Source organism: Lynx canadensis, chromosome A2 (genome assembly GCF_007474595.2).
Source record: "Lynx canadensis isolate LIC74 chromosome A2, mLynCan4.pri.v2, whole genome shotgun sequence".
Lineage (NCBI taxonomy): Eukaryota > Metazoa > Chordata > Mammalia > Carnivora > Felidae > Lynx > Lynx canadensis.
This window is the reverse complement of record NC_044304.2, coordinates 145,345,362-145,372,863: the sequence shown is the minus strand read 5'-3', so window position 1 is coordinate 145,372,863 and position 27,502 is coordinate 145,345,362. Positions and strand designations below refer to the sequence as shown.

Below are 27,502 nucleotides of genomic sequence, written 5' to 3'. Positions count from 1 at the left end.
TGAATGAGCAAAGGAAAAAAGAGAAAGACAAACTAAGAGACTCTTAAGTATAGAGAACAAACTGAAAGTTACCACAGGGGAGGTGGTGGGGGAAATGGGTGAAATAGATGATGGAGATTAAGAGTACACTTATCATGATTAACACTGAGTAATGCATAGAATTACTAAATCACTATATTGTACACCTGAAATTAAAACCAAAAACAACTAAAAAATTTTACTTACATACACCTGAGGTCTAAAAATTCAGTTCAGGGATCACATCCTACCCTTTCATAGCATTTCTAAGGCACTACAAAGATTCTGTTCTCAAGATCCATCTTAGCCCAGCTGACTGAGCCAAGCCAAATAAAAACAGAGGCTTACGCCAGTTATGTGGATAATTAACTCAAAAGACTGCTGAAAGAACAGAGTGTTTCTTCCTTTTGTACTGAGGAAATCAAATTGGTTGGAATCTGAGCACTAAAAGAGACTCAGCTTTTAGACTTGGCTAAGTCTAGTCCAATTCTGTCATCCACAGAAGCAAAACCTGAGGCTCAGGGAAAGGAAGGGCTTGCTTAAGTTCACATAAGTGCCCCAACCAGAGCTTGAACCTCTATCTCCGGTAACTGATTGAATTATAACACTATTTACGGTTCATCTTTATTTACTGTTCTTTATTTACTGTTCATCTTCTGGTCGCCCTTCTGGAATCCTAGACACAGAAGATGATTCCTGAGAGAAAATTTGATTTGATCCCCTGCTTTCTCAGCTTCTTCAAAACCTAATGGTAAAGAAACTTTCTTAAGTCCTCTTATAATCGTTATTTCAAACAAGCCTAATAGTTTCCAGAAACAACAACAACAGCAACAACAACAATAACGACAATAATTAGGTTTCCAGTTGTAAAGGGGAACATCTGACTGAGTTCGGTCAGTCTATGATCAGACTGAACCTTTGAAGTACTGCTAGGGGCACCTGGCTGGCTCAGTCCAAAGAGCATGCAACTCTTGATCTCAGGGTTGTGAGTTCAAGCCCCATGTTGGGGGTAGAGATTACTTAAATAAATAAATAAATAAAAACTTAAAAAAAAAAAACAAAAACAAAGAAGTACTGCTAAGTGTTAAATCTAATACATCACAAACCTTCTCAGCTTATTAAAGTCCCTAGTGATGATTCTTATTTTCAGATTGATAACCAGCTTTTCAGTGAAAATCAGAGTTTCTAATATTAACTTGGTTGTTATATGTAATGACTCCATGGGAGTTTCATAGTCCAGGAAAAGTTTATGTTCACCTAATGGCCCAATCTCTTCCTTTTACAGATGGAACTTCTACAACCTACAACCTACTTGATCAAGGTAACTTAGAGCTGTAGTTCTGTCTGCCTTTTCTATATTACAAACTAGTCTATTTCTTTGCTTTGGGCTTCAGGTGTTCCACGCCATGTCAGTCTTGCATTTATTTGAACCTCTTTGAAAAAAAAAAAAAACATTTGCTAGGTTTTAACACTTAATTATTGTAAATTCACAATAATAACCATTTCTCGGGAAATGATTTTTTTATTCATTCCGTTATTGTGGTTCACACAACTGAAAATGAATTCATATTTCTAGCTTAGAACTTCTTCCCTACCCCTCCCCCCAAAAAAAGGAATTTCTTTTCCCAATCACTATAGAAGAATTCCCTTATCATATGGATTTCTGACAGTTAAGGCACTGCTGGATTAAGGACCTAGATATCATAAAAGAGAGCTGTAATTCTTAAGTGGTATGAGTAAAAAAAGGAGGAAGGAGAAGAGAAAATGTCAAAATCATTTGGGGAGCTTTAGCAAAACAAACTATTATTTGCACCCTGGAGAGGGATCTGCACATTTGAATTTGAAAACTCATTCCATAGATTCTAATCTCATACCCATAACAGAAATGCTGTTTTAACAAGAAAAATGATAACATGGTAAAAAAAAACATTTATCCATGGTTCTTCCTCTATCCTCTATATAAATATACCTCATAGAAAATTGGATATTCACCTTATGATGTGTTTGCATTATATCTAGAATAGAGAAACAATAATGCTAAAGGCAATTGTGGTTTTAAATAGTGATGGTCACAAATCATTGGTTAAATAATGTCTGAAATGAATGTTAGAGACCTTAATACTTGAACATGATTATATTCCAATAAGAAAATAAAAACTAAAAACACAACAACAAAAATCTTCTGGGATATCTAAAAATATCTGGATTAGGAAGTTATAAAAACAAAATTTAATAAGGATAGATGAAAGGATCAGGTGCATAAATTTAAGTGATATGAACATAATTTTATAGATCTTTCTGAATGTAAGTCAAACCCAAATTTGAGGAATTTGCAATGAACTACCTTTTAAAAATTAACTTAATAATTTTATTTACATATATCTAAAAGGAAATGCCAAATGTTTCTTTGCAAGTGGCTAAGTCACGTAAATTCTGACCCACTATTTTGGCTCCACCCGGACAATACTTCATCACTCCACCCATTTCCTCATCAGTAAAGGATGCGATTCGGCAAGATATTGAGAAACCTCTAGCTCTGATACTCAGAGATTCCACATATACTACATTTTCTCATTCCTCCATCCTTAATCTATAGGCCTACCTGAACATCTACATTGTTCAAAATATGCCCTTCTTTGTATGTGATGCTGGTGTTATTAAATCACTTTCTGTAGAAAAACAACAAGCATTTCGAACTGAGTTGGCTTGGCAGCAGTGACAATGGATTTACACAGAACTTGCCACATTTTGGGGGCCCAAATATCTGTCAAATAGGAGAGGAAAGGAGGAAGGGGTGTAATCTGTATGATTGCTCTTTAGGGCCAACAGACCACAAAGAAAGCTGACCTACAAACTTACCATCGTTTCAACATACTCTAAAGCAGTGATGTTTCTAAACTTTTTATTGCACATATCTCTCAGTAAATAATTTTTGTGTGCAATCCTAAATATACATGTTTACTTAGAAGTTAGAAATACATTATTGTAATAACATTACGTATGTTCTAATATATACATAAATATGGAAAGAGATGTTAATACATAAACGATCAAAATATTCCATCCCCCAAAGCATCATCTTGCTCACTCTACTTTTTATACCACTGCCCCAAATAACCATTCAAATGACGAGTATTCTACAATACTTGCTGAAGCCATATCACTGACTTTTCTAGCAACCTATCTTCCACACAATCATGCATTCATTACCCGTCTATGTTTGGAATTTAATTTTTTCCTACTTTAATGGACTGAATTTGAATATAGACATTTGGAGATCCAAAAATTGTAAGCCTTCCTATACCAGGTACGTAGGGAAACTTCTCAGTACATGGGTAAGGATGTCTTATTGTAGAGCTAAACATGTTGACAAAATGGGAAGACTTTAGAAAGTGCCTTTAACTTTGACCTTATTTCATGTCCATTAAATGTGCAACTGGAGTTCTAGATGAAGTTGAACTCAGTTCGAATTCAGAAAACTGAGAAAATATGAACCAAGACTACCTCAGCTGAGTAATTCTATTTCTAGGAATCTATCTTAGATAATCAGAGACAAAGTCAAAGATTCATGTGTGAGGATGTTCATTTTGGAGTTACACAGAAAACCCCAACAATAGTAGAAAACAATCAATTAAGAAAATTAAGAAGAGGAATATTATGTGTAGCTATTAAAAATTATGTTCTTGGGCGCCTGGGCGGCTCAGTTGGTTGAGTGTCTGACTCTAGGTTTTGGCTCAGTCTCATGGTTTGTGGGTTTGAGCCCTACATCGGGCTCCATGCTTGCAGTGTGGAGTCTGCTTAGGATTCTCTTTCTCTGCCCCTCCCCAGCTTGCTCTTTCTCTCAAAGTAAAAAAATAAACTTAAAAAAAAATTATGTTCTCAAATATGTTTAAAGTCACATTGTGATTTAAATTTTATCATGTAAATTGAAACATAACCCAAAGTCCTTATTCTTTTAAATAATGTGTGTGTATATATATGAATGAATATGTACATATATGGTGATTGCAGCAAAACATTAACAGTAGTTACACGTAGGCAGTGTAATTAAGGTATTTTTGTTTTCTTCCCATTATTTTTCTGTATTTAGCCAATTTTCTACAATGGTATATACTGATTTTATAACCAGGAAAGAAAATTGCAATATTATTTAAAGAAAATCCTACACATTTATAAAAACCCAGTTCATTTTCTGTTTACAACGAATTTATTGAGCCTGGAAAAGAGATAAATCTTACTCATATGAACATTAGTCTTTTCTGAGTACAGAAGCCATCAGTTTAGATAAACAAACCATTATGTCGAGGACCTACGTGGAGTAAACTTGCTAGTTACTTAAGCCCATGATTGGGCTCAGGGGGAGTACTAGTACCATGAATTCAAGCGAGAAAAATCTGTGGTTACCAAATGAAACCACCAGGTGCCACTGTTGCTTCACAGAAAGGAGAGGACTACCTAGCATGAACTGTTTTATTTAGAATAGATACGTGCTTTCACCTGCTCATGGATAACAATAAAATCTTCTCAGAGGCATGACAATTATTTCAATAATTTTATGCTCATATCCTCAAAGATCCATCAAAAGATATTTGAAGGTATAATTTCCATCAATTTTCTATATGTGGGATTGAGAAAAAAGAACATATTGCACTAAGAAATAGATTTCAGCCATTAAAAGCTGACTTTATGTTTTGAAATGCCCTACTAACAGTAGCACTTTAATGCTGTATACCACTGTTTTCTGTGAGAAAGTGCTTTCCTCATTCCAACTCTGAATGGTAGGGATGTAAGTCTCCACCCTGGCTCTGCTACTTTCAACTGTAAGCTTTTGGCAGTTAAATTCTCCATCTATAAAACAGTAACATCAAGCTTATAACAGTTATTTTAAAGTTTATTTCTTTATTTTGAGAGAGACAGCACGCGGAGTGCACACGTGAGCGGAGGAGAGGAAGAGAGAGGAGAGAATCCCAAGCAGGCTCCGCACTGTCAGTGCAGAGCCTGACACAGGGCTTGAACTCACGAACTGTGAGATCATGACCTGAGCTGAAATCAAGAGTCGGATGCTCAACTGACTGAGCCATCTAGGCACCCCTTACAGTATTTTATAGACTGAATAACATCATGTGCATAAACAGGGTTGTTAGACAACTTATTACCTCTCTCTATAGGCATAAGAAGCTCCGAGCTTCCTTGGCTGCGGAGACCACATCTAAGTAAGACAGGAAATCTCTGCCCTGATGCTAAAAAGGGTGCTAGATTTAATATCTTAGGACACGGGTCATTTTCTAATTCAGGATCTGTCATCTATGAGGAGTGGACTATGATAAGTCACTTCATCCACTGGGCCTTCTGGTTTTTCATCTTTGAAACAGGGGGTTGGGCTAAATGGCTCTCAGTTCCCCTCCAGCGAAGAATCCTATGGTTCTATAAAACCTGTACCACAGAAGGTATCATTCTATTTGTGTATAATATACTTTTCGGATACCATGTTTTGCAGGTATTGAAGTTGGGGGACACGTGGGTGCTATCATCCAGTCATTCAGCATTTGAGCTCCTTCCATGTACCATAGTGCTACACTCTGGGGATATAAAAATGAAGATGATGCTCTTCATTCCTTTCTTGAAGGAAACTCTTCCTTCAAGGAGCTTTCAGTTAAACGGAGAAACAAATATAGATAACCAAGTAAATGCAACAGGGTGAGGGTGTGAACTCAGTATATCTTAGGGGGTATATCTACATGGCAGACAATTGATCTTCAATATGCTGTCGATTAGTCCATTTCATGAAATTCAAAATAATGCTGAAGAACTTTCTGATTTGCTTAAAGTTGTTTCCAGGATGAAGAAATTTCTGGGTCAATCTTCTGTGGCTATTACCAACTTTTGGCTTAGAGGGACCTAAGCAAGGTACACTTCTACTTTTTACAATCTATATGAAAATGAAAAGTGAATAGCCTGTGACATAGCAGAAAGGAGACAGATCATGGTTTGGAATAGACCAGTAGAGATTGTCCTGTCATTTAGCACAGATGTTCACATTCAATTTCAGTCCCATTATCTTTCTAAATTCCCTCTCCTCCTTAGTGTTTGTCACTGACCCTTTTCTCTTCTCTGCAAATTATGATGCACAGCTTTTCCCAATTTTGCTCAACTGGGTCAGCAGCTCTAAGCCCCCACTGCCTCTGTGCTCTTGCCAATATGCCTTTATTGATCTGAGACTCTCAAACCAGGGGCATGAGGAGGCTGAAGAAGAAATGGAAGAGTAAATCCCAGCCTGGCAATTTCAAAAGCTACCAAATTCCCCTCTGCTTACCAGACTCTCTGTAGTAAGCTCCGGCAAATCCTGGATGGTACAGCAAGGGTAATCCAGGACTGAGATGCTGCAGGACACAGAGAAAGGGACAGGCTTTAGGGAAATAGCGATGGCAAAACATGGCAGTATCTGAAATGGCAGGAGTTATTTCTCTCCAGCAGGCCCCATCTATTTCCCAAAGCGCTAGTGACCTCAGCTGAAACTGAGGGTTGTGGTGCCAGGAAACTCCAGCTCCAGTCTCCTCTCCTCAGTCATGAGAGGAACAAACAGAGTTCCTTCAGGCTGGCCCCCCATCTGGCAGATGCAAAAGAGACCAGCAAGAGAGCCTGTAGGATAGCCACCTTTCTCCTCCCTTCTTTAAAATGCATGGACAATTGTGTGCATTTGTGTTTTTGCATTTAAGTGTATGCTTGTGTGTATGTGTGAACTGCGTTCCCAGAGATGCTGCCCAACCTTCAAACTTGCTGCCCAATTACTAACAATCTGTGGATGTGAGGATGAAACGAAGCTCTCTCCTGTGTCCTTTACCAAATGTTTCTAGAAGCCAGAAGCTCTGGGAAATATCGCAGAAGCCACTCCTGAAGGAAGCTTAAGACAGAGGCAGCTTCCTACAGCAGGGCCGATCTAGTAGCTCAAGAATGGTAATGGCATCTGTCCCCAAAACCCACAGTGGGGGACTGCAAGGGAGCTGGAGGCTCTGCAGTGAGCCCAGAGAAGCAGGCATGAGTAGGCAGGGGAAATGAGGCACTGCATGACGACAGAGACAGAATTACTCAAAATTACAGTTCTTGCTTTCCTTTTCTCCTTTCTTTGTTGGTACAATGCAGAATTTAGCTCATCTCTAATGCTTCCTCTGGTTCTGACATTCCATAAGGTTTATAACCAATCCATCTGAACTAGTGCAGTTGGAAATGGATAAAGGATGTTGTCAAAGCAGGGGCTATAAAGAGGAGTATGGGGTTTCTTGGACCTGACCCTACATTTCAAAAGTCAAAACTCTATCCAAGCAGGGGTGCCTGGGTGGCTCAGTCGGTTAAGTGTCCGACTTCGGCTCAGGTCATGATCTCACGGCTCGTGAGTTCGAGCCCCACGTTGGGCTCTGTGCTGACAGCTCAGAGCCTGGAGCCTCCTTAGGATTCTGTGTCTCCCTCTCTCTCTGCCCCTTTCCTGCTGTGTCTCTTTCTCTCAAAATAAATAGATTTGAAAAAACAAACAAACAAACAAACAAAAAAACAAACCAAAACTCTATCCAAACAAAAAGCAACAATTTGTTTACCTAGAAATATTTACCTTTGTCCAAGAAACTCAACGATAACCTAGGGGAACCAAGATAGAAGAAGAGAGGGCAGTGGAACAACCTATAACGTTGCTCATCATCTTAATTCACTCTGCTGGATTCTCCCAGGGTTGCCAGTTCTGTACTGCTCCATTAGGATAAACTTTCTTGGCTGGCGTATCCACTTATCTACCCACCTCCCACAGACAAAGCCCCATGGCTATGCAGGTGCTGGCAACCAGGAAATGGGGGTGGGAAATCAAAGATGGATGTGTTGCAGTCTCAGTGAACAGAATTCTAGCCTAAGGGGGCCAAAAATAAAGTTACAAGTTTCTGGAATATCTATCTGGATTGTAAAAGCCATGATAAAACTATGCAATAAGGATGTAGGAGTGCTCCAAGTTTTCAGGGATCATGCAACAGTAAAGCTTACAGGTGATGCAAAAGAGGACCATCTTATCCAAGCCAATCTTAGTAAATGATGTAGGCTGGCACTACCACTCTTCCAATTCCAAATGGAACCCAATAGACACCTATCAGATTGTCTGCCTCTCCCGTCTAGGCCCATGGTGCAGGGTAGGTATTTAGTTCCTGAACCCCAGCCATACTTGATTGATCCAAGCAAGGATGGATCTCCAACCCCGGAAATGTGGAACAGGACTCTTGTATGTTTCTCTTAATTAATGCTTATATAAAATCTCTATGATATAGTGAGAGGATGTATTATTTTCATCATAAGATGAAAATACTGTGGCTCAAAAAAAAAATGTCCTTACTTAGATTACATAGCTAGCAAATGGCAGGTCTCATGACTCTGGGTTCCATGTGTATGTTTTATTTTAAACTACGTATAAGTAGGCTGCCTCTCTATGGTGGATTTTCAGGCAGTACTGACAAGACTGGTGAGGCACCATCTCCTGGTGCTCTCCAGTCAACCCAAGTAATCACATCAGCCTTCTTACTTCTACTTTAGGAGCTCTGCCACTGGTAAAAGCATTTCTGGTAAACTTTAATTAGCATGCTTCCAGTTCTTGTGGAAGTAGCAAACTAAAGAACAAGGATTTACTCTGTAACCCCCAAGTCCCCATTTGGCTGGAGGAGTGGAAAGCAATTTGTATTCATAGCGATTGTGACCAGAAAACAATTTTGTGTTTTGATCCTGCCTCTACTGCTTACTTAAGTGGTCTCACTAGCATGTTAATCTTGAGCAAGTCAATGAAGCTCTCTGAATTTGTTTCCTACTTGGTGAAATGGGAATAAAATTTGTAATACCTCTTAGCGCCAAGGAGATTAAATAAAATACCCTATATTTGTCTTATTACAAACTGATCTAAGTAAGGATCTATTATTTACCTTCAGTTACAAATTCGGTATAAGACTACAATTTACAAAGAAGCATAATTGATCCAACTTATGATTTATACTAAAATCAGGGCTGGCCAAATCAGAAGTCTGTTTCACAAAAAAATATCTTCTGGATCCTTCTGCCATAGGGCTAAAATTTCAGTGTTACAGTTTTATTTATTTGAATCATGACATTTTTCAGTTTTCAAAACTGTTAAAATACAAATACCTCTGTGAAGAGGCCAAACCACACACCCCATCATCAACTTACACTTTAAGGAAATTAAATTTAAGAGTGACAGCTCTAACATTGAAGGGACTAGGGACACAAGGAGAACTGAAAGGCTCAGAGATGTATATTTCTCAATCCATTCCAAAAAAGACCTTTGAAATAAATCTGTCCAGAGTCCATACCTGTTTTTGGCAGTGATGTAGGACAAGATATTTTGATTGAAGAACTTCAGGATCAAAGGAATGCAGTTGGCAAATACCAAATGTTGTGATACATATTCAAACTGAATTAAAAGATCCAAACAGAAAGGTTGCTTATTTGGGGGAGAATAGAAAGTGTGTATGAAAAAGATAGGCAAGCACAACTCTAATATCCATTCCTAAGAATATCCAGTGTCCACTTATGTTATCAGCCATCCTGAGAAATGGGAGAAGCATCATCAGCCAGCTCATCCTACACGGAGGACGATCTTCAGTGTGTGTACGTTGTTGCAAGAAGCTGACCAAAAGCACAAAACACAAGCAAGCCAGAAAGAAAATCCCACTCCAGGTAAATAGAAGGAATCGCTGTGAAATTTGTTCCTAAGCTCAACAAGAAAGGAAGGCTCCCTGAGGGAGTTGTCTTCCATACCAAACCTCTGGCTCATAGTGTTTCCACAGTGATTGATATAGCAGAAACAGGTGTAGCTTACTCCCAGCAACTGCTGGCATCACTCAGTCAGGATGGATATGGCACACAGTAACCAAGTGAACCACTGGAATGTGGGCTCCAGCATGAGTCTATGTGGTTCACTGTATTATCCCTGTACTTACAATATCAGTATATTAACGAATGGATCAATAAAAGCCCTGCACTGAGAATAAGTCCAAGATCTCTTTGATGGCTAAACACCCGAACATAGGGGTTCCATTTTGCTCGCTTGAATTTGGATGGGGTTTGTGTCTGGGAAAACCTAGTGGGCAGTGTCATGGAGTTGCATCACCTAGGTTTTGCCTGTGATACACTGAGGAGCATCAGATACAGTGTGCTCCAGATCCAGAACCCAGACTACTGGGACAGTACAGAAACTGTGTTGAAAAAGCAGAAAATTGTGGTGTTTTAAATCCCTTAGCTTTTCCTGGTCACCAAGAAGTAGCCATGGAAACAAACCAAGCTGCCCTCTGCCCCTGGGCGTGTGGTTAGAGGTGGGGAGTCAGCTTGGGCTGCCCATTTCTTTCTTCTGCTCAAATATTTTCTCCCTGGCAGCTGACCCAGGGTATTTTCCAAAGCTCCAGATGGAGCAGCCAATACATACCCACTATGAAGTTATGGAAAATGTTTTTCAGTTAGAGATGTATCTGTAGACTTGTTGGGATTCACTGACACTGACACACACTGGCAAGGCCCATCAAGCCACCCACCTGTCTGGCTGTTGATCCACATACTGCCCACCAAGAGAAGCAGACAGAAAAACATATCCACGGTTCTCTGTTCTTTCTACTAGGAACACCATCTCCCACCCACCCCTTCTCCTCCCAGCCCTGCTGTTGCTCAGCAAACATTGGCAGAAGAAGTGTGAGTACCCAGGACACCCGTAACACACCCAAAGATGTCTCTGGATGTACTAATGTGGAGAAATACCCTGATTATATAGTCAAACCTCAAGGACACAGAGCCTGCAGGAGCCTCTGTGTACTCCGAGAACCTGCTGTTCTAGCAACAAGCTTGGTTCTGACTTCTTAGGAGGACAATGGAGCAGAGACACTGAGCAGTCATGAGAAGTCTCCCTCTCCTCCCCATGTTCTCATCACAGAGACCATCCATTCTCTGCTCCCAGGTTCCCCCATATCTTGGCAAAGCCCACAGAATCAAGTCCAAACTCCTTAGCATGGCAAACAATGCCTTCATGGGGAAAAGGCTTCTTAACCTTTCTTAGGAAAGGTTTCTTAGGAAATCTCAGTTTCTTTATCTATAAAACAGTGATAAAATAAGACCTACCTCATAGGGTTAAGAGAATTAAATGAGAACCCATAGGAACTTAATAGAGTGCCGGGCACATTAGAAGTACTCAATAACCGTGTGCTATCAACTGTGTGATTTGCTCCCTGCCATCGTCTCTAGCTTCATGTATCACCAGCCCTCCCCATCTCCCCCCACCCCAGGCAGAACTCCAGCAACATTTAATCAGTTTCCAAAGGTACTTTGCTCTCGCTCTCTCTCCTCTGGACTTTCACAAATTAACATTTCTGCTTGAAAGGCTTCCCATCTTCCTTCCCTGACAACTCCCATATCTTGGCTAACATCTGTTTCTTTAGGACTCAGGTTAGAAGTCACCTCTTCCCCATCTCAGGTTGGATTACCAGCTAATACTTACCTGTATCCTGCACTTACCATTCCATAATTAGCTATTTATATATCCATACTTGTACAAGACTTCAAAGCCCTTAAGAGCCAAAACTGTGCATTATTCAGAATTCTATCTCAAACATTAGAAAAGTGCTTCACATATAGAAAGGTATGCTCAACATACTTTTTCCTTTTTTTTTTTTTTTTTTTTACTGGAATGCTTGAATCCTGTCTTCTACTGCTTCAAAGCTGGCTGGGCACATTCCCAAGAAGCGAAGAATTCTTACCTACAACCCTTGGATAATATTCAAAGGACACAGATGTCTGCACCTCACATCCCACTTCAAACCCCCCTCTCCCCCCCGCCCCAGCCCCATGCAAGCCTATGCAACAGGTATAGAGATTCCCTGAGGAAGACATAGAAAAGGCTGAAAGATGTTCAACTGGACTACAAAGGCCCCTGCATCCTCTCTTTGGGAAGCAGGGCCTGGGGGACACGTGAGACCTGTGGAGGAGCACTGCTAGCTGCTCACCTGGTAGATATGGTTCAGTTTGAAGTGTTTGAGGAGTAGCAGGAGCAGAGCAGAGATACTCTTTACGATGATCTCCTTGTGCCTGTTCACATCGATTCCCAACTTCATGCTCTGGAGAACAGTGATGCTATAATGAGGAGAGGAGGAGTCAGTGCAGAGAGTAGCCGTAGAGAGAGGCCTACAAGGACCCAGGTATTTGGGTCAGAGACAACATATACAAGAGAACCAGAACTTGGCAGATGTGAACTTCTATGCTAGGAAACCTCCAGAGCTACCCCTTACCAGCCTGTCTGGAGAAAAGCTCCTCTGCTCTCTTTGTTTTTCTCTTTCCTTTGGCAAGTTCAGCCCTTGGCAAAGTTCAGCCCTTGTCTACCCATATACCTGCGCAGTGTCTGTCACTGATGTTGCCCTGCAGACCCTCAATTCTGAGCTAAAAAGAACCTAGCAGAGAGCACCAGTGGAAAGTGGTTACTGGTAAGGGAGGGGAGACATCTTTGGAGACAATCCCTATAAGGGTTATCAAGGTGGGGTGGGGACTAGAGAGACACTGTAGACGAAACAGCTAGCATTCAGCAGCCAACCCAGTTGAAGCACTCACGGCATCTCCTCAGGCAGGACATCAGCCAGGATATTGATAGAGTCTGTCTTAGCCTTGGAGGTGGGGGCTGCAGCCAGTAGAATCTTAAGCAGAGCAATCTAGGAAGTAGAAAATGAGGAGATCCATCTCTGTCCATTCCATTCAACAGACTATTTTTCCATACCTCAACAGCCCTATGAGAAGTAAGGCTTCCTCTATGTCCATTCCTCAATAACCAAATCTTCTCAGCCTCCAGAAGGGCAAACAGGTGCCTAATCCTGAGAGGCCTGCCTATGAGGCTATGGACCCAGAAGGGAGCTTATAGGCTATTCTGCTTCAAGATTGTTCTTTCTAAAGAAGAGGATGGAAGGAAGAGAGTGAGGGGGCAATGTCTAGAAATAAGGTGAGAGGTATAAGCATGATCTCACCTCCTCTATCCCTTTCCTCCCTCTAACCCTGACCATCAACATCCTCACCACTCAGCCTGAGGCTATCCAGGACATGACAGACCATGGCAGACTTCAAAGGGTCGAGGATATTTACTTAGAAGGAGGGCCCCCAATGCATCCTGCATGGATCCCACCTTATTCTCCACTCCTCCCAAAGAAGAACTTGGGAGTAAAGCCAAGTCCTCCTTCCTCTTGGAGAAGCCCTGAGGAAAGCTCAGAATTCTCATGTGTTAGACAATGCCTTGCCTCAGGGTTGAATGCTCAGGAAATAAGCTCAAATGATGGATGGCTCAGCTAGAAATGGCTCTCAACTGTCTGTTCCTTGCAGCAGAGAAGGGCAGCTCAGCCCAGCAATCTCCTTACCATGTACTGGGGGAGGCTGTAGAGCATGCCTTGGTAGAGGATTTCACATGGTGTCTCTGGTACCACCTCTTCCCCCTATGGCAGGAAAACACACAGTTTGCCCAGGCCGTTTTCCAGTTGACCAAAGGCTATGTTTTCTTGGTTGTGAAGGGTGGCATGAAAAGAGCACTGAGCTGGGAGTCAGATCTAGGTTCTTATTCCAGCTGTGTTAATGACTCATTGTATCACTTTGGGTAAGCTACTTTTCCTTTTTGGGTCTTAGTTTCCTCTTCTTTAGGATCACTGGGCTGGTCTGATGTCCTCTGAGGGCTCTTCCAGCCCTGATAATCTGATTCTGGTTTTCCCATTATCTGGAATCAATCCAGAATTCTTCTTTCCACATCACATGTTAGATCAGGAATCAGACCACCTACCTAGGAATTGGCTCAGACCACTGCTTTGCTGGTCACACAGGAACTTAAGTCAGGGTGCATGTATGCCTGGGACACTAGAACAGATACCCCACACAGAAGCACTTCCTATGGTGTCAGTCTGAGGCCATCCAAGAGCTCTCAAATGCTCTTAAGTGAGAGGTAGGTAACTCAGTAGAGAAAGTTGATAAGGGAGTTGGGTAACCCATGGCCCAGAGAGGCAGGAAGGAGTATTAGCAGGGAAGCTTTTGGGTAGAAGCTATTTTCTTTCCTTCTCCAACAGCCCCTACTACATCCCTTCCTCCTTAATGACAAGGCCCCTTATGCACAACTCTCTTTGTCCTTTGATGACCCTATCTAAGCCTTTTATAAGAGTGGGAGGACAGGGGCCTCCAGTGCTCAATGGGTTACTCAGGCCATTGTCCTCTTTGGCCAATGCAGTCCTTCCTCTCACAAGGTACCTCTATTCCAGGGCAAGGCTCACTGCCTTGAGGCACCTGAGGCACTGCCTGAGGTCTACCCTGAGGCAGGGAGGGATAACCTGGCCCTTGCCATCCCAGATAACTCAGCTGCTGCTTAAATGGGCATTCAATAAACTCAGGCAATCTTCTAAGGTTGCCTTCCTGCTCTCCAAAAGATCTATGTCATACCTTCCCTTTTCCCTTGTCCTCAAACCAATCCCCTCACCCCACAACCCCTCAATAGTTGCTAACCTGGCCTCATACTTCATGGAGAAAACAGAAGCAATCAGACAGGCACACCCTCGTCTTCTCAACACCAAATCTACCAGGTTCTCTACCTTCCTTCTTGACATGAAGGATGAACCGCCTCTGCTCTATTAAAGGCCAACCCTCCACTTGTGCTGGGGATCTCTCCCCCTTTTGCTCTGTCAAATACATCAGTTCTGCAATCGTCTCCTCTCTGCAAGATCATCTCTTTTAGGACATAAACATACTCTAGAATCTCCTAGCTATAAAACACCTTCCCTTGACCCCACATCCTCCTTCAGCTACCATCCCATTTCTATCCTCTTTATAATAAAACTATGTTGTCTGTGTTGACTGTCTACCTCCTTTCTTTACATTCCTTTTTTAACATACTCCAACCAGGCTACTAGCCCCACCTTTTCACTTGAGGTTGCTCTTAACAAGGTCACCAGTTATCTTCATGGTGTCCTATCCAATGGGCACCTATAGTCTTATCCATTTATCAGCAGCATTTGACACAGCTGATCACTCCCTTCTAGAAAAAAATTTTCTTAGTTTTTATAGTATCACAATCTCCTACATTCTCTCCCACCTCACTGAGTATTTCTCTTACTGTTCTTTTCTGGCTTCTTTCCTGACTCATCCTACCCTCAACATACTGGTGTGCCCAGGGCTTTGTCCTGGGTTCCTTCCTCTATTTCCATTCCCTCCTTGGGTTATCTCAGCCAATTCTATGGTTTTAACACTGTCCAGTAAGTCAACAGCTCCCAAATTTATCTCTCTAAGCCAGTCCTCTCTCTTAGAACTCTAGATTTATACATTCAATTTGCATGACTGCTCATGTGCATGGCTGCCTAATGGATATCTAAAACTGAGTATGACCAAAATAGAACTCTTGATGAAACAGAACTCCCCATGTTGGCAAATGATTCTTATTCTTGATTCCTCTGTGCCTTTCTAATCACATCCAACTGACCAGCAAGTCTTGTCAGCTACACCTCCAAAATAAAACCCAAATTTGTTCCACTTTTCCCTATTTCTGTAATTACTACCCCACTCCATATCACCATCATTTCTCACCTTGACTATTTTAAGAGCTCTCTAACTGATCACCCTGCTTCCACTCTTTTCTGGTAAAGTCTATACACAGGAGCCAATTGTTTTGAAAAGATAAATTAGATCATGCCACTCCCCTGCTTAAAATCTCCAAGGACTTACTTTTGTACTGTGAAACAACTTCACACTCCCTATCTTTGCTTAGGAGTCCTGTGTAAAGTAGCCCCAGGCCACTCCCTGACTTTGTCACACACAACCTCACCCCTCACCCCTGTGCTCTTGCCACAGGCCTTCGTTCGCTACCCCTAATACTCCGAGCTTGCTCTCACTTTGTTAAGGCTGTATCCTCTGCTTAGAATTCTCTTTCCCCTGATGTTCCTATGGCCAACTCCTTCTTGTACCTCACATTTTAGCTTAGCTGTCGCCTTCTCAGAGGTCCACCTATCCTGACTGCCTAATTGAAAGTAGTCTACTGCATGATAGATGCCTCTACCATGTCATCCTATTTAAATTTTCTTCATTATCTTCCATTCTCTGATAGTCTTCTTGTTTCCTTAATTACTTATTTTCTTTTTTCTCTAACTTGAATGTATCATGAAAGTAGGGACCTAAAACACAAAAAATAAAAAGTAGGGACCTTGCCTTGCATGGTACACACAGTAAGAGCCCAACAGCATGCACACATGTTCTGTGACAGCACTGCAGACAGATTTCCTCTTGCCCTCCTCCTCCTGTGTAGGACCCCCTTGACTCACCAAAGACATGGGGCACTTCTCCAGGTCCTCCTCATTCTTGATCTGAACATCTGCAATGGAGATGTACTTGTGCTGGGGAAGAAAAGACATCAATTAAGAGGCTGAGGCCACTGGGGCGCCTGGGTGGCGCAGTCGGTTAAGCGTCCGACTTCAGCCAGGTCACGATCTCGCGGTCCGTGAGTTCGAGCCCCGCGTCAGGCTCTGGGCTGATGGCTCGGAGCCTGGAGCCTGTTTCCGATTCTGTGTCTCCCTCTCTCTCTGCCCCTCCCCCGTTCATGCTCTGTCTCTCTCTGTCCCAAAAATAAATAAAAAAAAAAAAAAAAAAAAAAAAAAAAAAAAAAAAAAAAAAGAGGCTGAGGCCACTAAAAAAATAAGATAGATAAATAAATAAATAAATAAATAAATAAATAAATAAAGGGTGGGGGACACCTGGCTGGCTCAGTCTGAACAGCGTGCAACTCTAGATCTTGGGGTTGTTGAGATGCTGGGTGTAGAGATTACTTAAAAAAAAAGAAGAAAGATACTGAGGGCCTTGATCACATATGTACCAGCCTCTTGCTTAACTTCCTCAATGATAAGGAAATGTCCTGTATATGGGTTGTTACCCCAAATAGGACACGAACTCTTTGAAGGCAGGAGTCTTATTCACCTTTGTACCCTTAATAATTGAGCCAAGTGCTTCATATACAGTGTTTCTGTTTATTCTGTTTCCGTATTTGTTGAAGAGCAGCAAATCCCTAAGTATTTACCTTCAACCAAGGGCAAGGGGAAGTAAAGAATAGGCCCATGCCCCTGGACCACTGCCTGGTGAGTTTCGCTGCATGTGAGTATATGTGTGTGCATGTGTATGGAGTGATGATGATGGGGTAAGGGAGAATTTAAGGTCTGGGCAAGAGACGACTATTCTTACTCTTTGTGCTCGCATACACTTTGGATGCAGAGCAGACCGCTACTAATCCTGGGCCTTTGGAAGTTAGTGGCCCTATAGGGACAAAGAAGTGAGAGGAAAGGAAGCAAGGGGCGGGAGGAGGAAAAAGCCATGAGAGGAAGGAAGGATAACTTTCCCCCTATCTGAATGTAGGAAAATGCTTAAGTAGGGAGAGGCCTAATTTTTTCCTCTTTGGCCAAAATTCCTGCAGGGGAAATATAGAATAATTGGTTCAGAATGTGTCTGGAAGAAGAGCCAATACTCAGGACTTGGGTAATCCAACTTGTTTTGATGGCTCCCTATCCCTGGAGACTGAGAGCCCACTCTGGTCACCTGCTTTAAAGTCTTCACACTCTCATGGATGGGCCTGGGTAATCCAACCAAGGTGTCTGTGTCCCTGTGAAATGAGAGATATACCAGATGATAAGCATCAAAAGTATACAGAACTACTGATATTCCCTAGAGTTACATGGACCATGCCACTTTCAACATGCTGTACCCTGGATCTTTCTCTATAAGCTTCCAGTACCCCCATTATTGCTATAAGACACAAGAAGAACAATGCCACACAGAAGTGCTTGTGAAAATTTGGATTTTTATATAGTTTTTTGGGGATTTACTTTGTCAGGGAGCAGTAGGTTCCCTAAAAGGGAATGTAGCCCAACTACAGTGAAACACTAGTAATAATACTTTCTCAGTTTTATAGGGGCCAGCCAATGTGAGGAATTCATGAGGGAGGAGAAATGGGGAAAGACTGGGTCTGTTCTGACCATGTTGCTTGTTCAGAGAATTCTGGCCCATTAAAACAGGAAGGTTTCCTAGGGATCATCTAATCCAACACTCTCATGAGGACACTGAAGCCCAAGAGGCAATGACTTGTTAAGTCCTACACCTGGCTAAGAACATAAGAGTTCTTCTAAGAAACTAGAAGGAAAAAAATTCCATGGCACAAGCCCAAAGTAGTCACTAGGAGATGCCCATGACCCAGTAGCTCTAGGTTACACTATGACTACAGGGCAACATCTCTCATTCCAGCCACCCATTCCTCTCGCCCCCTAAAAACCACTCTATAGCCAGTTCTGACCATCTAGTCACTTACTGCCCCAGAGTGAATCCGATGAATTTGTTCCTGCTCATCTCCAAGAAGTGCTCAATGTCCTTCTGTCTGAGAGGACAGTGGAGAGGCAAACCCCAGAAAAGGAAAAAAAAAAAACAACAAACCTTGAGAGACAGACCCTTTCTGGGTTACTAACCCGTCAATAGGATGACTAGAGCAGTGGGGGAAGTTCGCCGCTAACAGAGAAAACTTCAAACCTGGGAGTTCTGACTTCTAGCCAGGCTTGAGACTTGAATGCTAGACTACTGCACTCTGGGCCTTCAGTGATTCTAATCCCCAAACTCAGGGTCCTGGAGGTATCAAACCTACCTGACCTTTGGGGCCCAAGGTAGGCCCTTGGGAAAGGCCACCCGCTCAGCAGAAAGGGGTGCCTGTGAAGGTGGAGGTGGCACCAGGGGGTCTTGCTCTAGCAGGTCTAACTCTCCATCTAAGGTTCGTTCTCCATCACCAGCAGACTCCTCTTCCTCCTCTGTGGCTGGTTCCTCAGTCTTAAAGAGATCTCTTTCATTGTAGATGTCCAGGCTATCTTGCTTAGTGAGGAGTTGCTGGGCGGGGGTTGGGAGGGTAGAGAGAAGGTATACAGAGACCTCACTCTGAGCATCCTTGTCTGAAGTCACTCTCTACCCACAGGCTGCTAGACTTCAGGATACGTGGAGTAACAACCCAGCTCTTCTGAGAATATCCCCTTCCCTACATCAACCCTAGTATCCCCACCAGGCCCTATTCCAGGATAAGTACCTCTCAGGCAACCAAGCTGGGGAACAAAGCATAGATAATCCCAAAGTCAGTTACTTAGCTTTCAGAAAGCATGGATGCTTTTTTTCTCCACCCCCCACCACTTTCCTTCCTAATTATGCTCTACTTAGGTGAACATTCAATTAGTTTGCCTTCTGTGAGTATACACCAGCTGGCTGACTGAGGAAGAGGAGGACAGAGGCTTGCTGCTAGGCAGAGGGAAGCAAGTTTGGAATTTTAAATCTTGTTGCAGAAAGAAAAAAAGGTTGGACAGAAATAGGCCAAAAAGTTAACAGTGACTGCCTTTGGTTTGTTAAGCTTGTGGGTGATTTTCTTCTTTCCTCCCTTCTTCACATTTTTATATTTGTTCCAAATTTTGTACAATGAGTAAGCATTACTTTATAAAACAAAAAAAAAATAAAGCCTAAAAAAAAATCACATTATAGATTATGTAGACTAGACTACTGAACATGATTGTCTGGTCCTGTCACCTATTATTGGTGAGCTCAGGTATTTCAGGGAGGTGAGTTCATGGGTACATGGTCAAGTGTCAGTGCAACTTGTCATTCTGACCTTTCCTGGGATGCAGATTATAGCTAGAACACTAATCAATCACCTCCTAAATGTAAACGTCTAGTTCCAGGGCCAGACAAGAGCACGGCTGGCTCAGAGTAAACCTTCTTGCTGTCAAGAAAATGATAAAGTGCCTCACCCCGGGCACATGGATTTGCTGGGAGCTCTGTTCAGGTGATCTGGGTCCCTACTCCAGGATTATACCCTAATTGTTGTCCAGGATGCTAGGGAACTCCAGGCACACTACGTCTAGGCCAATGACTATGTACCAAGACATGGATCTATGATGCGATACCATAATGTCACATCATGATAGCCCAGGAACCTGCTGCAGCTGGGAGACAGAGGCTAAAGTACAGACTCCAAGGTTAGTCTCCAAGGTTAGACTCAATGTTAGTTTCAGGTTAGTCACAGGGCCAACCAGAGGCAGGATAAGCTGGGTCATTTACTGCCCTTTCCTTCCACATCCAGAGTAGCTCAAAATCTTAATTTCTAGACAACTAGTATCACAGCACCACTGTCTGCTTTAGTTCATACCCTTCGAGAACCACGACGGCCTCGTAGCTTAGAGGGTGGTGGTGCCAGTTGAGACTCCCCCAGGTCGAGGGTATAAGAGGGTGGGGAGGCGGCACGCATGCTCTTCACCACCTGGATGCTATCTTCAGCCAGTGGAGGCAGCCCCAGTTCTGCCCGCTTCTGTACTTTGAGAACCTGTAGATGCTCAAATCCACCGAGGGTAAACTAAGGTATAAACAGGAAAGGAACAGAGGGAAGTCAGCAGGAGAAAAGTCAGGGAAGAACCACAGTCTCCAGTCCCCTTAGACTCCCTTCTGAATTAGGAAGTAATAAAACAGGAAGGGGCAAATGGAGTTGCCATCCCCAGTCTTAGGAGCTCAGGGGTCAGGATGAAGCATTATTTATTTACTGACACTGACTCAGGGCTGGAAACATCACCAGAAATTAGGAAAAGGACTCCTAGGGCCTTCCACTGAAAAAAAGGGGGGGGGGGGAGGGAGCAGGGAACTATGTTCCCTTTTTTAAAGGAGCACATCCAGATGCTATAAAGCCCCAGAGTCACTCAATTTTTTCTGCAGTCAAAAGGTAGTTCCCCCCTATGGAGCTTGCCCTGGAGGGTATGTTGTTCAACCAGTCCTGTGGAGTGGGTGCCAGAGATGAAGGATCAGATTTAATAATTAGCAACAAAGCTGTACCATACATTTATAAGGACTTCATTTTTTAAAAAACAAATCCTCTGTTTATCTGGATGGGGGGCAGGCACTAAGTCCCACATTTTATAGCTAGAAAAACAGAGGCACAGACAGTTGCCCGAGGTTCCTCAGTATCAGCAGAGGCTAGATCTCCCAACTCTCAACCAGTGTTCTTTGCATGAAATGTCAGCTCTATCATGGGAAGGTACAATGACACCCCAATTCATAGAGTGACATCTCCTGTCAGTCCAACAGAAATAGGTAACCTGCTCTGACACAGAGCATCTGATTCCCCTCCATTGGCTAACAGCTGCCTTATTCTGCCTAGCTCCAGCCTCCCGGGATCGGACTAGAAGAAACTGAGGTAGTGGCAGAGGGCACTGCTGGTTTGATGAGATGGGAGTGGGGGCAGGGGAATCAGTCACTCACCATGACTACCTTCCAGAGCAAAAGCAGGACCTTCTTTATGGGGAAGTGGGGAGCCAGGCCGCTGCAGAACTTGGTAACCATGGAGAAAAGCAGAAGGGCAAAAGGCTCCTCATTATGCATGGAGAAGCCTGGGGGAGAGGAGGGAGAAGAGTGAGGAAGTGAGGATGGGGTAGCTGTAACCCTGCCCCTGTGATCCTGAGTCTGGAAGCACAGAGGAAGGCTCTTAGCTCCCCCAAAGAATTCGAGTATTTGCTCCTTAGAAGGAGGCTTACAGAGTTCCCAGAGGGAAGGGGCAAGGAGGAAGGCCATGGAGGTAAAATGGCTTAGCTCCCAAGCTTGGGGATAGATACCAAACTAGAAGTAATAGTAATATAAAGATGTTGCTTTCTGGTCAAAGAATTCAATGCGTTTCATGGATCACAACTCACTTTTCCACATCAGTGGAATTTTTATTTTATTTTATTTTATTTTATTTATTTTATTTTATTTTATTTTATTTTATTTTATTTTATTTTATTTATTTTATTTTATTCTGTTCTATTCTATTTTATTTATTTATTGAGAAAGAGAGCAAGTGACCAGGGGAGGAGCAGAGAGAGAGAGGGAGACAGAGGATTCAAAGCGGGCTCCTTGCTGAGAGTGGAGAGCTCGATATGGGGTTTGAACTCACAAACCATGAGATCATGACCTGAGCTGAAGTCAGATGCTTAACCAACGGAGCCACCCAGGTGTCCTTTAGTGAATATATTTTAAAAATCCTGCAGGCCTTCGTATCTTATCCCTGTCTGATGACATTACCAACTAACATTTTCAAGTTGATTCAACTTATTTTTTTATGTGAGATTGATGATGAAATGGGAGATGGATGACTATCCCCACTTATAACCAAGGAAACCAAGGCACAGAAATGACACGTAATTGGTCCTAATTCATAGACACAAGGGCAGTCAAGCCAGGTCTTCATGCCTGCCACACAGTATCTCTGCCCTAAAAAAATGGATGCTAGGGACACCTGGGTGGCTCAGTTGGTTAAGCATCCAACTCTTGATCTCAGTTCAAGTCTTGATCTCAGGGTTGTGAGTTCAAGCTCTGCGTTAGGCTCTACTCCCTGTGAGGAGCCTACTTTAAAAAAAAAAAAAAATAGGAGCAACAAATGGCTCAGTTGGTTAAGTGCCTGACTCTTGGTTTCAGCTCAGATCATGATCTTGGAGTTCATGAGATCAAGCCCCACATTGGGCTCTGTGCTAACAGCGTGGATTCTCTCTCCCCCACTCTCTCTGCCCTTCCCCTGTGTGTACTCTCTCTCTCTCTCTCAAAATAAACATTTTTTAAAAAGTAAGAATAAAAGAATGGATGCCAATTCTGAAAAAGGAAGGAAGAAAGAATGGGAGGCAGGGAGGGAGGGAGGGAGGAAGTGAGGAAGGAAGGAAGGCAGGCAGGCTGGCAGGAAGGGGAGCTTTCCGTTTCTACTATGCAGATGCCCCTCCACTACCAGCACCTCATCCCCTTCCTTCCTCAAATGCCACTTCTTACTCAATTCAGTGCGGAAGGTCTCTCGTGCTGTCCTCCACCGGCAGGAGTCTGTCTCTCGCTCCAGGCGGATATTTTCCACCAATAGGTACATAACACTCAGCAGCACCCTGGGGTTATAGAAGGGTTACAAAAGGTTCCCAAAGCAGCTCCTAACCTGTAGTCAGAGACCTCAGGGAAGATTCGTGTGGGAGCTCAACCCAGTGGAATTAGCAACTATTAGTAATCTGGGTGTATCTGGGGAACTTGGGCAAAGGGTAACCCATTGCTGACCACCCCCTCTTCCAATCCCAGGGCCAGCTCACTCACCTGAGCTCTGTGCTATCAGCAATGGAGATGGCTGGTTTCCGAAGAGCACTGCTACAGGCCTGGCTGTTGCTGCCGTGGGGAGGAGAGAGAGAAGCGGAACTCAGATATCCTCTTTACATCCTGCGTCCCCACTTATCATATACCCAAACCTGAGTACCTGCTATTCCCTGGCTATGTAGCTAAAAGAAACTGGTCTAAGGTAAATGAGCCCACAGAATTCCTCTGCCATCTCAGTAAATGCTTGTCTGTGGTAAAGATGGGCAAGGGCAAGGTCTGTGACAATCCCTCCTATAATCCACATTGTGCCTAGTACTGTGCTGGACACAAAGTAGATGCTAAGCAACCCTTTAAATTTGCCCTATTTAAACTCCTGGGTGATGGGCTTGAGATAAAATGAGGGATCACTATAGTGGCAGCAGCAACCAAGGCCACCTTTAGAGCTATGACCCAAAAGGAAAGAACTGGGCACAGCAACAGAAATTGGTCCTGTTCCTCTTGGGTCATGTTCTCAGGTAGAACAGTCTCCTTCATGGATTCCACTTAGGCTGAGTTGAGAAGGTGTTTAGATACAAAGGGAACCCGCCCAGGATAGGGCCCTGAAGCCCAGGATCGAAGCTGTAAGTAGGGCAGAAGCTGTTGATGAGCCCAATCTCAGGGAGGAAGACAGAATATCAGAGAGCATGGCTGGAGAGGGGAACTATCAGTAAGCTTTGGACTGAAGTATGAATAGACCCTGCTCCCACAGAGGTCTCTATAGGGAGGGAATCAGCACAGGACATGAGGCACCCTTCAAGGAAGGGGGTTGTCTAGGCCAGCCCTCCCCTAGGCTTCTCACTCGATTTCCATGTGGAGCAGCTCCAGGAAGGCCGAGAAGGTCCCCATCTGATAGAGCAGGAAGCAGTTGTACCTGGACCAGTGTAGCACATCGACCTCTGAATCACATTCCCCAAAAGTGCCTAAAGGACCAGACAGTGCCACGGAATTGTACGTGAGAGTGGTATCCCAGTTCTTTCCACTCTTCCCCATGATCTTAAGACTATCTTTCAACACCTAGCCCAACAATTAGGCTGACAAAGGTAGGGCAAGGCCCTCCAGAACTTCCAGAGCCAGAACCTCCAGAACTTTGAATGAGCCAGTTTCAAAAGAGGAGAAGCAGTCTCCAGAGTCAGGTCCAATGTGCTTATCACTGGTCTGTCTTAAGTTTGAGTTCCCTGAGAAGCAGATCCAGAGAGAACGATTAAAATGCAAGTAGTTTATTTGGGAGATGATCCTAGTTGAGAAGTGGGGAAATGAGATAGGGAAGAGAAGGCAGCCAAGAGCTGAAACCCAGGTTGGGGGAAGCTCTGGGAAACAGTATATATTTTACACACCTCAGAATCCTCCCACCCAAGAAGAGTGAGGTAGTTGGGCTATTTACCCACTAACTCCTGTCAGTCAGTGATCAGTGCTACATGAATTCCCTAGCACTTTCTGGTTACCCCATATAGGCTGCAGACAAAGCTTTCAGGTAAAAAGTTGAAGGTACTGGCAGTTGGAAGTTGGCCAGAGCACCAGACCCAAGAGAGATGGTTAGGCACCGCTTTTTTTGCTACAGTCTTCCCTTCACCATTCTCTTCCCTCTCCATTTATTATTTTCTTTTATAGTTTTTTAAGTTCCCAGCTAGTTGGTTCTGCCAACAGTCCTCTTATTATGATCTCAGGGCTTATTTTTACTATTCCAGCTAGGCTATCTCATTTCTCTTTCCAACACCTGGCTAATAGGTCTCTTCTGAGAAGATTTCCTCAATTAATCCCACCAAGTTCTGATCATCTCCCAATTACCCACTGTATCCACTCCTGCTGCTATGCTGGCTTGAACCTTCTAAATGCAAATAAGAAATAATGCAGAGGGTCCACCATCTGTGACTCTGAGGTACTCCACTGCCTCCCCTCAGTGGAAGCCTGCGCCATAGCTGATGAAAGAAGCCTCCATGCTCGGCTGGTGGTGCATCATCAACTCTAGCCACACTGATTCGCTTGCTAAATCTCCACATGTGATCACAGCCCACATGAAGAAATAAACAACCCTATAAGAAATCTTGGCATGCCCGGTAAGATAAAGGCCAATTCCAAGGGATCCGGAATAGTACCCACCACCATCTCCTTAACCTCCTCATAAGCACCAGATTACTTCTAGCACTTGATAAGATCTGTCTTTGAGAGGCAGGGAACTTGCTTTTTCAGCCTGGCTTGCCTCATCCTAGTCCTGATAACAACATTTCTCTCCCTGGTTTTCAGCCATTTCAAGCTGGCAAAGGTGGTCACTTGCCTTGGGCCAGGTAGAGAACAGCTCGGGCCACCTTCAGTCGCCGTTCCCTACTGACCACCTCCAGTCGGTCTAGGAGTCCCATCACATAGGCCTTCTGAGCATCTTCCTCCAATTCCAGCCACTCCTTGCCCTGCACTGGGGACAGAAAACCATACAGATCCAGTGTCAGCTTCTGCTTCCCCTTCCTGGAAAGGCTCCTGATAGCATATCCATCTCTGATCCCAGCCCCCAACAAATTCTTCTCTCCAAAAGCTTTCCTTATTTAGCCGAGAAGATTCCACTAAGAGATTGGCAAAGTAAAGGACCCAAAAAGTTCTGGCTGAACCCACTCTGCAGCCTTATCTTCCTTCATATTCCCTCTATTCTCCACACACAGTCTATTCCATCCTATCTCTGCCTTTTCAAGGAATTCTCTCTCTCTCCCTACCTATCCAGTTCCTATTCATCATTATAGGTTCAATACTAAATTACCTCTTTTCCACTAATGCTCCAGCCAGCTCTGTCCTCCAAGAAACTTTTTTACTTCTCTTATGATACTTACCATTTTTCCTCTTGGCCTCAGTTTTGTGATGTACACACCTCCACTCTGCCACTGGACTATAATCTCTTTGAAGATACTGCAAATTCACCCCTGCCCCCTGCATCTCCGGCACAAAAAAGTACTCACCACACATCTGTTGAATTGCAAATTGAATTCACTGACCAAGTAAGGAAATGGAGGTCTGAGAGGATTGCAGTGTGGGCACATAAAATATTATTAGATGTTATTAGGAGTGAGGCAGAGTTGGAGGCAGGGGTTGAATGTCAAGGTCAAGGACTACACTAGGCACAGGGTTTTACCAGGTAGCAGGGTACCTGCCCAGTCCCCATCCCTCGGCTCTCTGGGCCCTCTTTACATCAGTGAAAGGGACCCAGCTCAGGCTTCTCTTGCTTCCATCCATGGCCTCCCCAATTGAGATATAGGAAACTCTGTGTCCCATATGAAAGGAGGAATAGAGAAATTATATGGTTATGGAGAGGATGAAGAAGGGTCATACTTTGTTTTGGGCTTTTCTAGATCAGGCTGGGATATCATGGAGGGAAAACCAGGTTTCTATTAATAAGAATCTGGGATCACCTTGAGTCTTGAAATCTTCTTCAAAGCACCTCCTGTTAGTGGTAAATTCCAGGTTTTCAGTGTAGCTATATAATTCTGTGGCAGAAAAGATAGGACAGAGTCACAAACATTCGGCAGACCCTTATAAAAGGGGCCTGAGGTGGAGAGGGTGGCATGAAAGAGCTAAAGCTTCCAACACATTCCTGCGTCCAATTCAATCCAGAGCCAACTTCCTCCCTTTCGGAGCAGTTAAAAATAGCCACTTGTGTCCCTGGGTGATTAAACCATCAAACCTGTCCTCCTCCTGCCAGCTGGCTGCTATAGCAAAGAAGGCAGTCTTCAACACTTGGTGAGGGCCAGGAGGGTTGGAGCAGAGAGGGCTAAATGTCATCACTCCTGCTTCTTAGGGCTGCAGCCCCTTCTGCTTGTCAACCCAGACTGAAGCTATCCTGTCTCTAGGGAAGAGAAGGGCAACACAGTGCCCGAAATTTAGAGGCAAGCTCCTTGCGCTATTCAAGGAGCCAGAGCAAAGGCTGGAGAGTATGTGTTAGATGGCACTTTGGGGTTAAAGCCAGTTCATTCTCTCCCTACTGAGATTCCTCAAAGGGTACAGAAGTTTAGGTTCCTGCCCAAGGCCACGCAGGTAGAGACAGCATCAAACCACTTAGAAGTAGCTACTGTCGCCAAAAGGCTGCTTATGCCCAAGGAAATCTAACTTTATTAACAATAGCCTCTGAATACAAAATGCAGAGAGCTTGAGAAATAAAAATGCCGTCTCCTACACACACACTCTGGGACATTATACCAGTACCTTCATCTTACAGAGGATGAAGAATTGAGGCTGAGAAGTCAATAGGTGACAGAACAGATTTCCTCAAAATTCTGTGGCCTGAGATCCTTGCTGGAAATTT

At 43.5% G+C, this 27,502-nt stretch overlaps 1 protein-coding gene across 2 annotated transcripts in view; it reads right to left on the bottom strand.

The window, feature by feature from the left end:
• Window positions 1–27,502, bottom strand: part of STRIP2 (striatin interacting protein 2) — a 47,317-nt gene that overhangs the window by 11,540 nt on the left and 8,275 nt on the right. Inside the window, exons 3-18 of one of the 2 annotated variants that reach the window (XM_030308420.1) lie at window positions 26,613–26,687; window positions 25,496–25,630; window positions 24,023–24,143; window positions 23,188–23,256; window positions 22,882–22,988; window positions 21,349–21,476; window positions 20,249–20,452; window positions 18,713–18,948; window positions 18,386–18,451; window positions 17,620–17,683; window positions 16,359–16,430; window positions 13,431–13,505; window positions 12,640–12,737; window positions 12,042–12,168; window positions 9,366–9,466; window positions 6,332–6,398 (exon numbers count right to left, since the gene is read on the bottom strand). In XM_030308420.1, coding sequence (XP_030164280.1) covers window positions 6,332–6,398; window positions 9,366–9,466; window positions 12,042–12,168; window positions 12,640–12,737; window positions 13,431–13,505; window positions 16,359–16,430; window positions 17,620–17,683; window positions 18,386–18,451; window positions 18,713–18,948; window positions 20,249–20,452; window positions 21,349–21,476; window positions 22,882–22,988; window positions 23,188–23,256; window positions 24,023–24,143; window positions 25,496–25,630; window positions 26,613–26,687 — 1,745 coding nt within the window. The remainder of the gene's footprint in view (window positions 1–6,331; window positions 6,399–9,365; window positions 9,467–12,041; window positions 12,169–12,639; window positions 12,738–13,430; window positions 13,506–16,358; window positions 16,431–17,619; window positions 17,684–18,385; window positions 18,452–18,712; window positions 18,949–20,248; window positions 20,453–21,348; window positions 21,477–22,881; window positions 22,989–23,187; window positions 23,257–24,022; window positions 24,144–25,495; window positions 25,631–26,612; window positions 26,688–27,502) is intronic. The other variant, XM_030308421.1, reaches the window with a different exon arrangement.